This window comes from Lepidothrix coronata, unplaced genomic scaffold (genome assembly GCF_001604755.1).
Source record: "Lepidothrix coronata isolate B3197 unplaced genomic scaffold, Lepidothrix_coronata-1.0 Scaffold47, whole genome shotgun sequence".
NCBI lineage: Eukaryota > Metazoa > Chordata > Aves > Passeriformes > Pipridae > Lepidothrix > Lepidothrix coronata.
Window position 1 is genome coordinate 4930443 of NW_016690227.1, and position 12467 is coordinate 4942909.

At 38.4% G+C, this 12467-nt stretch overlaps 1 protein-coding gene across 4 annotated transcripts in view; it reads right to left on the reverse strand.

Annotated features, from left to right (window-relative positions):
• The window catches only part of EPB41L4B (erythrocyte membrane protein band 4.1 like 4B), a 173375-nt gene that overhangs the window by 31562 nt on the left and 129346 nt on the right, over positions 1-12467 (reverse strand). For all 4 annotated transcript variants that reach the window (XM_017814908.1, XM_017814911.1, XM_017814910.1 and 1 more), the window contains exon 20: positions 2700-2804. In XM_017814908.1, coding sequence (XP_017670397.1) covers positions 2700-2804 — 105 coding nt within the window. The remainder of the gene's footprint in view (positions 1-2699; positions 2805-12467) is intronic.

Consider the following 12467-nt stretch of genomic DNA (forward strand, 5'->3'; position numbering starts at 1 on the left):
CTTTGAAGCAAAGTTCCATTTACTCTTCCATCTGTAATGCAGCTACCTTTTCAAGTAAATTAGATTTTTTTAAGCTTTAAAGATTCCTCAAAAATTGATTGGCTAGGTACCTCTCATCTGTAAATGAAATCTTATGGTCATGTGCAAATAGCGTTTCTATGGATTATGTATATATGCATAAATGAACTGATTAAATATTACTCCACTTCAGTGTTTATTCTCTTCTATGGAGGCTGGCAGCATTGATCAGAAAGATCTGGTGAGATCCATCCATGAGACTGCTTCATTGGCTTCAGACTACACTAGCTTTGACACTCATTATGCAGCTAGTCTGTGTTACTATTTTCAAACTGTTTTTAAAGGACTTTGATTGACTCCAAAAAGGATCTCTTCAGAAACATTCTTGTGAGGGTTTCTTTTTTCCTGTTCCATTTAGTCCATTTACAGAGAAAACATTTTATTTAAGATGAGGTTGCCTGCTTCCCCTGGGCTTCAGGCCATCAAGTTGAACTCTTTCCATGTCACCTACTGTCACTACTAACTGAAAGCCAGTAAAGAATGTTATAGCCTCATTTACTTTTGCAGAGCCTCATTGACTACAAATCACTGGGATCAGTCAGCCCCGAGTCAGGATGTGTCCAATTGTTAATTGCAATTGCATTGAGGTAAACAGAGTCATAATTTGGTCTACAGGAGCCTTATTACTTGGGATGATGTGTGAAAAGACTGCATCTTGACAGTTTAATGCATGGAAAGAAATAATGAGAAAAATTACTTCTGCTCATAAAACAGCACCAATTTTAACTGCCAATTAGGTAGTCACAGTGCACAGAAGCCTGCTATACCAGCTTGACAAACAATTCCAGAACTAAACTGTATTTGATTTAGTGCTACTTGAAGGCAGCATGCCTGGACAAAACAAAAAACTTCAAAACTGCATGACATACAGGTTACACAACCTCATGGTGGGTTATTCAGCAATGTTTTTTATTATGATATAAAGTTTTGATGATTAATGTTATCTTTTCCAAGCCTCATTTTTTATTTCTTCTGGGTAAGGATAGAATTCAGCACCAGAGCATGCACAGTACACAGGCTTTATAATGGAAAGAAAATGCAAAATCTTTTGGACCTGTTGAATAGACATTTTATTAATGTAACAAGCCCAGAGTTGGGCTGTTGACCTAGTTAATCTCTCTTTCAGAAACATGTAGCTGACATTTCCTCAGTCCTTGCTCCCCACTCTCAGCAGGAATACACTGGCACACTCCCCATCCTTGCTGGGTAAAGCTGCTTTGGTGTATACAAGCAAGTGGTAAATTAAGGGTTAGGGTCAACTCGTCAGTCATCAAGCTATTAGCACACTACTGTAAAACTGAGAATTGGCCTTCACTGTACTACTTTCAAAATACTCCTTTGCTATTTCTTTGCATTTCCCGTATTTGCATTGCAGACACAAGATAATTTAAATTGAATAGAATTTGGGTCTACAAAAAGAAAAAAAACATAGCCTGAATTTTTAACTAGGGAGTCTTCTGCCCTACACATGGCCACAGTCTAGGTGATACCTGTAGCTAGATGTATTTATGTGCTGTTCCTCGTATCTAACACTGGACAACTGAAAATCTGCATGGGAGCAAGACATGTTTAAAACTGGTTCCTCAAAAACTTATAAAAAATCCATTGTGTGTTCCGACATGTCAGTCAGTCTCCTGGACAAACATCAATTTGGCTAATAGCTCATTATCCTCCTAGTTTCAATTTGATTCATTCTTCCGTTTCTTCTCCTCAATAATTTTTCAGTTTTGGCGATGCAGATTGTTAAAAAGCCAGTGTTCTTAACAGTGGGACAGAAAATAACTGCATATAAATATTTGTTAGAATCCTTCTGGACAGAATGAAAACTTTTGCTAACGTTGCTATATATCTACTGACATTAGAATGTTAAATTGCTGGAGGGACTAACAGTTGCCCTTCCGTATAGAAAGCATACATATTTTTTCTTTATTGTGGCATTGGTATTCTTGTACTAATAAGTTTATGCTGACATTATCCCCTTTCCCCCCTAATTTCTGGTGGCCTTGTCTGTCTTTACACAGAAGGACAATTCAACAAACTGATTTCCACTTCTGTTCAGTACCTCACATCTCTAGAGACTCTCAAATTGGATGAACTATGTCTAAATGGGAAGCCAAAGCCCTATAGATCACTCTTGCCAGGACTAAGAGACTTAGCTTTGCTGGCTGTGGCTGTACCTGTAGCAGGCTCAGCAATTTCTGCAAGTGACAAATCACAGAGAGAGAGGGTGCACTTTCTGAGAGGGAAGGGCTGACAGCACTGCTTGTTCGCTCAACAACTAAGGATTGTTTTCCTTATTTTGCAAATGGGCTTGTAATGAAGCCGACAGAGCAGCTTGCTCCAGCTCACACCAGGTCTTTGACATTTCATGTGGTAAAAAGGCTTTTAATTCCTAACCTATAAGCTCAGGAAAAGGTGAACGGCCTGCAAAGGTGAACGGAAGGCAAAGTCATTTTGTATTAAAAGCTTGAAGATTCTCAGTGATGAAAGGAATGGTATTGCTATAAGATCATTATCATGTAATTGCACTCATGCCTTTCAGAAGCCATAGCTAGAGCAATAATTAGCATCCCCTTTCATTTTCAGCTGTAGTAGGCAAAACCACAAAGATAGTTACTCACAAACTGTATTGCCTCGTTAACTTCCTCACACGAGGAGCTTTAACCTCCTGCTTTTCTGTAGGGCCAGTTGATGGTGTAGTTTCAGGTCTCACTGGAGCTGGACTTCTAAAAATAGCAAGAAAAAAATATGTCATACAGTCTTTATTTAAACTACTTCAGGCATATCAATAAAGTTCTAACTCATCAACACTTATTTATCTTGCAAAGTGGCAAGTGCCCATTGAAGTTCATCCTTTTGTTCCATTTATAGTTCACAGGCCAGTGTGCATGAACAGAAAAGGATGTGTGAACTCACCCTCCTGTGCCAGGCATACCATTTATAAAAGCAGCAAAAGATTACAAATACAGAGCCTATGTAAGAGACCATGTGGAAATGTCACTGTTTCCAAAATACCACATTTTAGTAACAGACCAGCAGTTCCATCATGCCAGAAATATTTTTACAAAACATATGTTTAACAAAAACTATTTTATGAATTGCAAAATCTGTTCTGCTTAAAAAAGTTTTTACCTGAAATTAAACATTACGCTTCCGCATTTGAAAGAGCAGCTCAAGGGAAATGAACTAACGGATTTGATCCAAGCAAAAGGATCAAATCTTTTCCTACTTGGTAGAAAAAAAAGCAAAACTCAGACATGTTTCAGATGCTCATGAACATGAAATACATCTGCAGAGCTCCAGCAAAGGACAGAAATGGCAATGAAGACGCCCACATGAACGGATCTTCGCTTTAAGCATTTAACATAGTGTTAACTAAGACTTGAATACAAATATTATAAACACTAAATACAAGATCTTCATGACCTTGAGAGGAAATCATTTCAACCATGAGCTTGATGGACATGAAGACCCATGAAACATCTTAAATATTGCTTTTATTTGAAGCAAAGGTTATGACTAAATACATCATATATGTACTACAAAAGCTATACTCATTTATACACATGAAAAGTTTTAAAGCTTTAAGTCTGAATTAATACTGAAAAAAAGTTTAACATGAAAAATTTCACTCAACTGTGAATAAAAGCGTATGAGATACAAACAGGACCTACTCTCTAATCCAACGAAAAGCTGAAAAACTTATTATTTTCCTTTGAATGTTGCAAATTTTCAAGAAGGGAAAAAATAGGCAAGTAAACATTAGACACACCTACACCATTTCAATCAGGAATTGCTCAGATAAACTTTACTTACAGTTTGTATGGTGTCAGTATTCCACTCACTTATGTTGCAAAACCAGTACGATTTTAAATGCAAAAACTTCTTTCCTTTTTTTAGAACATTTTGCCATAACCTCTGTTAGAGGCTGGACGCAGTGACTGTCTTTCCCCTGACATTTATCAGCAAACAAGCACCGTTTACTTGCACATTCTGAGAAGCTGCAGGTTAGCTAGGGTGTAAATTGAGGTTACCATTGAATGAAAAGGAGCAGTGACAATGCCTCTACCCAAAGAGGCCATTAGCACAAGATGAAATGTTACACTAGTACTACCAATTGCAGAGCTGGATGTTTGCCCTCATTAAAACCTTCCTTAAGGTTAGCTTTTTCCACATCAGACTAAAAATTCTACGACACCTCCTGTTTCATCTCCAAACACTCTTCCTCAGTCTGAACTTGCTCAAAACTGTTGCTACTCTCACATCAGCAACCAGATGCAAGAAGTGCCCAGCTTGATTAACCCAGAGCCTGATATGTGTTTTAAAAATGGCAGGCTTTTCCTTTTACACAAACTCTTTAAAAAATATCATTGATATTCCTGAAAAAGAAGCAGAATAACTTCTGTTACTACCTTTTGATTTCTACAGCCAAAATTCTTATATGGAAAGACATGATTCGTGAAGAGAAGCCTTGTAATTATTTTGACTATTTAAATAGAGTAATTATGTGCAGATATGACCATTTCAAGTTTATAGTTCTATGGAAACTACACAGCTATATAAACTACTATAGTCCTATATAAACTATATAGCTTGAGAAAAACCCAAAGTGTTACAGGATCAGCAGGACACAGACTTAAAAAGAAAGAGAAAACATACAGTGTATTACAGTTCCTTTATAAGGCTCTTTTTCAATGTCATTAATTCATAAGAAACCTTTTCCCTGTAACAGTATCCAACCACTACAGCATACAAATGAAGGTACTGAACCAAGGCAGAGTTACTTAATGACCTGGTACCTTACATAAAAATCTGTCACTTCCTGGTGAGAATGACAATAACAACCACAAATGTCAGCATGCAGTGGCAGGTCATCAGAAACTACCTGTGCACTGAGAGCCACAGCACACTCCTGAGCAGCAGCCAGCATACTCTACTGAACCAGCTTCAGCTTGTTTCACATGCCTGCACAGCAACACAAACATGGCCTAGAGAGAGATCCCCCCCAAACCCAAGGAATTTGTAGCAGTGAACAGGGCCACTGAAACCAAATTGCTCACAAAAAACATACACTGTGGAACATTTCAAGTGATCACAGATGTCCACTGATTTAGCTTCAATCTTCCTTGAGGACATGATTCTTATGCTCATGCTGAGGGACCCTTCCCCTTTCTGAGTAAGAGTTTGCCCATTAGGCTATTATGCAAAAAGATAAAGCTTCCTCCCCATCCTTCCACAGAGCACAGTAGTCTGAACTATGGTGTGGGTAACTGGCTCGAGGCATCCAGTCCAAACAGTGTTGCATATACAAAAAAGACAGGGATAACAAGTATATGTTCTGGCTGCTGACTGAGATTCAGATGGAACTTATGCATCAAAATCTCAACATAAGCAACACCTTGGCTCAGGTGTAATGGGGAGACGAGTTTGCAGGGCTGGGACTACATCATCCCTTTGGGTACTGTGGCTTCTACAGACTGACATGCCTTTCTTGTCTCCTGCTTAGGTATCTCTGGGCAGACCTCCGTTCTTGCTTGAAACATGGCAAATGGGCCATGTGGGAGCAAATAACTGCCTACCTAATAAACTGAATGGGATTAAATAACTTCCCTTTCCCTGGAGGATCCAGTTCAGGATTTTAAAACCATCAAAGTCTGATGGGGGAGCACACTTTCTGCATTTGTCTTTAACAGGTTTTCCTCTCTTTCTGTCTGTTTGGGCCTATTTTGTCACCTGGAACAATCTGTCTCCCTCCATCTTCTCGGACTAATGCCAAGAGGTAGAGGTTAAAAGTCCCATGATTTACAAGGATACAGCCATCTGCATGAAGGTTGACCTGGTTTCAGGTGCTGATTCATGGAAAAAAAAAAAAAAAAGAAAAAGCCCCATAGGCTGATTTTGGCTTCAGAACTCCCTTTGAGTGGGAATATGGTAGTGAAAACTTGGGAAGGATAAGCAAGGAAAAAAGGAAAGAAGAAGAAAAATATTTGGTGGATACATTCTCTTGTATACTGAAGACCAAGCCTAACAAGCTAAGCAAACATACACAAACACACACATTTTTCCCATGTCTGTGCTCTAAGGGTTTCAAAACACTTCTTTTCCAAAGGCCATCTGAGGTTAAGAAACAATAATATGGGTTTTTTCACTTCGATAAGGTAGCTTTTCTCAGAAGGCAGGTTAGTTCTCCAAAACATTACCTGGACATTTGAAAGCTATTGCCAGCATCAAACTTCCCAAATAAAGCTTTTTTCTTCTTTTTACCTCCCTCACCCCTTCCCTATAGATTGCAGATGTGTAACAAAGTCCCTTGCTACAGAGGAGCAGCCTAATGCAAAACCAGCTTGTGGACTTTCCTTACCCACTTACCACTTGAGTTCTGTTTCTTGTAAAGGAAAAAATTCCCTCCCCTCCTTTGTCCTTATAATGAAAGTGTATGTGCAGTCTAGACAAAACTATGATGCTCCTGTGCTCCAATGGATAGATAATGGTGGTACAGAATCTGTTCTTCTCCCCTGGCTCAGGGTAATGTTGGAGGTCAACACCTAGTATCTAAGGTCAAACCAAGCTACAAATCCTGCTTCTCCTCACAGCAACCAGGACAGCCATTATACATGCTGTGTAAGAGCCCAGGTGCAGTGTAAGGGACACAGGACAGAGCCAAAGAAATGCACCTCAATGGGGTATTTCATCAGCTCAAAGGTCATCATTTGAAAGGTCTCGGTACTGCTTCTTTCTCTGTAGTTCGGAGATTAAGAATACAATTACAAACAATCCATCAGCATTAGGCTTCAGGCAAGAGATCTGTCAAAGAAGTCTTTAATACTCATAATGAAGTCAAAGACCATACCTAGGTGTCCTATCTGCAACCTTTAATGTGGATTGGCATGCAAAGGCTATTAAGAGTTCAGCTTGAAGTTATGACTTTGATGCAGAAATTACTGGGTGAGGTTCCTGTAAAAAGCTAGAGCAGCAGATCCGTTAACCATGGATTGAGACCAGAGTGATGTTTATTTAGCTATTTGTCTTATTTTTGGAAACATTTGTTGAATTTTTTCATTCGGAGAATGGCTTTTTTTTTTTTTTTAGGATAAAGATTGAATGAAAAAGGAGCTTTTTAAAAGCAATTAAAATTTGTTAGGAAGAAGTCAAAACAGATAATGGTTTTAGTTTTTCCAGAATAATTTACAGTACATTTAGAAGGAGATTTTTAAATGTAATGTTTCAGACTTTGCCTCATACAGTTAAGTCCATTCTAAGTCAAGGAAACATAGCCTGCTTGCATTCACTGAAGTTCATGTTAGGTAAGACTAAGAACATAATTTTTGATCAGCTTCAATTCTGAACTGCCTACAAGCTCTTTTGTGTACATCTATTTTTCTGGGGAGCCGAAGTCTTTGACTAGAGAAAACAGGCTGTCCATAATCATCCCGGTGATATGCCAGGTAGCATGAAAGCTACCCTGACATTCACTAGAAGTATACGTATAAAAAAGATATTGAGGTGCTGGTTTCAGATCCAAAATGTGTACAGATTTGGCAAATATCAGTACACTTTGTACCTTGCTTATATAGTCATATTCCAAGAGCACCTGCAGAGAGGCAAAGTTCTCTGAAAAAAATAGTTCAGATTCCCTTTGCACCAGGTATGTTATCAGGACATTAGCTCAGATACCAAAAAATGACAATTAAAATGTTAATATAGTTTGTGCAGGTGAGAATGGAAAGGGAAAAGCACAAGAATGCAGATACTACTTTGAGATGCGCTCGTTCCTTGATGATACATGAAAGTTCTATTTTAGAAGTATCACTTTGGTCAGAAAAGGTGTTGAACATATTCGCATAAATTGAAAGGCAGCCAAACTCAAAGCCTAGTGCACTTGGGATGCACAAGCCACGGCAGAGTCATCACATTCTGACAATCTGTATGAGCAAAGCTTACTCTGCATTGGGCATTCAGAAGAGGGGCTGAGTTTACTTCTCCTGATTCATCTGCACCCTGTAAAACTTGATATAATTTAATATCTTCCACCCTTCTTTTCTGGTGTGCAGCATATCAAGCTCTATGAGATAACATTTAATTTTACATTACATGTTGAGCAGCTCCTAATGTAATTAGTCTTAATGTAATGGCATAATTTGTTTTTGGATGGGAAGATTTACAAAGAAAATTAGAATAAATGAATGCACAAAGCACCAGCTGGTGCTTATACCTACTCCCACATAAGCAGAATATTGCTATTTGCAATCCTATGAAAGATGAGATAATTTGGATAACAAGGATCAACAAAGGGTGATGCAGCAGTTGGTCTAAACAGAAAGAAATACACAGACAAATCCCGAACCATGTGGGATATAAAGCCTGCCAAAGCTGGTGATAATCCAAAAGCATATTTTAAGGGAAATAAATATTGCAGTGCATAAATGTACCACATGGTGCATGACAGCAAGTGGTAACGGCAACAAGAACAGTAATAATTGACCAGCCAACTTGAGGGCTTCAGCTGAAGAGAGCTCCTGAGTGACAAGTGAATTTGTGTTTATACATTTGATCACTGTTTCAAGTAAGAGGCTGCATAATCTCCATCCTTGGAGGTTTCCAAAATTCAGCCAGACAAAGCCATGGCTTACCCGATCTAGTGCTGGTGACAGTCCTGCTTTGAGCAGGAGGCTGGACTAAATGACCCCAAGATATCCCTTCCAATGAACAGCATTATAATTCTATGATAAATAACTATAGAAAATAATATCAATTACTATTTCAATTTTCCAAAACACGGAAAGAGTATATCTGTTTTAACATCTGGATAGTTTTGTATGTGTACCAGTAAATAGCTACTCATAAAATGAAGACTAACATGTAGTAGATGAAGAAAGTGTTAGTGTTTACATGTACCAGATGTATCATATCTAATCTTTCCTGAGCTCCAAGTGAACATGAAGAAAAGAGTACATTATCAGCAAATCCTATTACCAGATAATTCCCGTCTTACAAATTTTACTTCAGTTCCTTACCAAACTTCCTTAACTTTGGGCATTTTTAACAACATTTCCACTGTTTGACTTGTGCCAAGACAAAAGTTTGGTTTGGCAAACAGGCTATGCCCAAGGACAGCCAGTATTTTGCCTGGTCCAAAGTAGTAGCAATTCCTAACATGCTGATTATTTTGGTATAATTCTTCACTCTCTATAATTCCTGAAGCCAGTACAGCAGAGGTATACCCAGGCTTACATTTAGACATGTTTGAAGAAAAGAAAAAAATAAGGAAAGTGTAGACCTTTATCTTAAATACAGTCCAACTCTGTATGTGTGAAGCTGTGTGCACAAGCACACACATTATACACACTTGTGCACATGCACACACATATACACGCTATAGGCTTATCCAGGTGGCCATAGCCAGAAAGAAAACATACTTCAAAGAGTTTTCAGGAGAAGTTAACGTACAGGCGGTGGGGAAATTGTACAGATGATGCTTCTGTCTGGCAAAGTTTTGAATAAGGAAAGGAATTCTCTTGATGAGGTTCTGTGGTTAGCCATATATTAATGATATTTAATAAATGCAGAGGGCTGGCAATTAGGTGGTAAATTTCTGGAAAGAAAGTTCAAGAGGTTATCTTTCTAGCAACCCATCCCTATACTGAGAAATGGGAGAGGTCTATAAAAAGGTGGAAAGGTGACTATGTGATTCACATTCACTTGATATCCTTCAGGAGAGAAACCTCTGCATTCCAAATCAGTAGATGAGCCAGGCCCTGGATCAAGAGGAAAGCATGAGCAGTGGTGATAATAAAGTGACTGACTACAGTTTTCATTTTTATATTTAGTACAATATTTTATACTTCCTTCATTATACAAATGTTTCTGGCAGACAGCTGGAACCCTGATCTCTCAAGGCTAAAGGAATCAAATAAAAAAACCCTGATTGGTGGAGGCAGGGGATGAGAGACTTACCAAAACTATACTTAGGAACATTCTCAAACCTGAATTAAATTAAATATCTAATCAGCAAATTCTCCCTGAACACTTCTTTCTCGACACTTCCATCTGGACACTGCGTCAGATACTTGGGTGTAAAGAATTCTCTAACAAATAGGAAAATACCTCCTCATAATCCCTTCTGGCTCATTTTCCACCATGACAACACCAAAGAAGAAACTGTTCTGTCAGAAAGGCTTTTCTAGTTCTAGTGTAAGATGAATTCCTTTTGTTGGTCTTTAAAAGGACTGACATGATCACTGCTTCCCTTGCACACTTGGACCCTACATCCTAAAAGAAGTACCATTAAAAAACATTGTAAAATGACTGGCATTAAAAATTCCAAACTAAACCAAAGTTCACACAAACACATTTTTACTACATGCCTTAACAAAGTATACCTCATTATGCAAAGTGTTAACTGCAAACTAACCATATCTCTTCTTGATTCAGTATAAAAAGCAAAATAATTGAAATACATAAATAACACGTTTTTTCAGGTATTTCTTCTTCCATAAACCAATGTTCTGTTCTGCCCTGTCCAAAATACCTACAGCTTAGCTATATAGTTGGGCTGTCCTTCTCTGTACATATTACTTTGTTGTTGAAGAAAATGTGCGTGCTTTCAAGTCTGTTACAACAGTGCTGTGATAAAGGAAATGTCTAACTCTTCTTGGTAGGATTCCTGTGTCTTATCAAGATAACTCGTGGCTCTGCTGTTTAACCTGCTATAGAAATTCCCTTCCTGTCAGCTGCTCTCATTTTACTTTGTTCAGCTGAGAGCTCTGTCACGTGCAGCCTGGAAGGATCCAGCTGAGGTAACCATACAACTTCCCTATAGCCACTGTCCAGATCTGCTGCTTTGTTAAGGGTTATCAGCAAAGCAGCAGGGTCAGCAAGGGGAAGGTACGACTATGTCCCAATTCATAGTGCATTCTATCAGTCTTAATGGAGGATTAAAGGGAATGTAAGCTAGGACACTGTAGCACATATTGGGTTACAAAATCACCAGCTTTTTCCTCCCTAAATGTGGGAACCAGTACTTGAAACTATATGGGAGAAAAAAAAAAATCCTATCCAGAGGAGGAAAACTTATAGAGACATGAAACAATGCTTTCCAAAAGCAGGGAGGGAGAGAGAACTGCAGTCTGCTCTGACTCTACATCAGTTTAATCTGATTTGTACAGGTTACCTATTAACAGGAATATTAGGATACAACTTTGCACTTCCAGCCTGTGCACCAAATGACAGAGCAAATTTCACAAGTTTTCTCCTTCTGAAATCTGACAAAATAGTGCTATTTCAGCTTCAGCTGTGATTTTTTCCTCCCATATTTAAAATTACTTAAATAAAAAAGTATTCACAGTTTGCCAGCAGACACAGAAAATAGGTAGATAAACTGACTGATACATGACAACTTTACATAAGCACATTATCCCTGAGGCCATGGCCAACAAAATGACTGGAGACCTGCTTGTAGTCAAAGTGGCTATACCACACATATATATGAGTACTTACTAGTTGAACCAGAACTAATTCTACATGGAGTTATAGCAATTGTTAGCCAAATTGAGTCTGCCATGGCAGATGCTAAAATAATTGCTCAGGGAGATTACAGACCATATCCAAGCAGTTAATTCATTAAAAGTGTAACATTCAGAGTGGCAATGGATGAGCGGACAAAATGGTAGCAAAGAGAGCACAGTTTTTTAATCAAACAAGCACTACTGCCCTCCTCCCTCATCTTCTAGTTCCCTATTCGTATGAACAATTTGTGCTTCAGTTAATGCTCAAAACTGCATATGTTTGCTTACTAGCTGGCCTGAAAAAATTTCCCTATGTCTTGGCTTTGGAAAAAAACCAGCATTTTGCTAGTGTTTTGTATAGTCATCAGTATTCAAATACACGAAGTCACTGTCCCTGCTATAAACCCCTTGCATGAAAAGGTTGAAGTACTGTTAAAAAGCTGTGACAGATACTGGTTTTAACTGGCAAGATATTTCAGCAAACAAACAGTCCTCAAAGATTCTCAGAGGTGCTGTCTTACAGAAATGTCTGCATGCGTACTTGCAGAAATAAAAATCATATTCCTTGAGGAAGGCTTTTTTTACAAAGCATGTTTTTGCTTGTCTCAACTAAAGAAGAGAAAAACTCCCAGCTGATTTGTCTCCCAGTATAAACTAACCCTTGGCTCTATTCAGATGCAATTCCTAGTAGAGTAAAGGCTCATTTAGGTCCATCAAATTCTACAAAATAGAGGTTATAAAGGATGTTATCAGCAAATAGGTCACATGCTGGCTGGCTGCAAGGGTGTATATATCCCTGCAGAAAGGGAAGCTGCATGAAGGAGAAAAAGAATTGGTTGGACTTTGGATTTATTTTGCATTTTTCTCTGAGTTTTGAATGCAGGC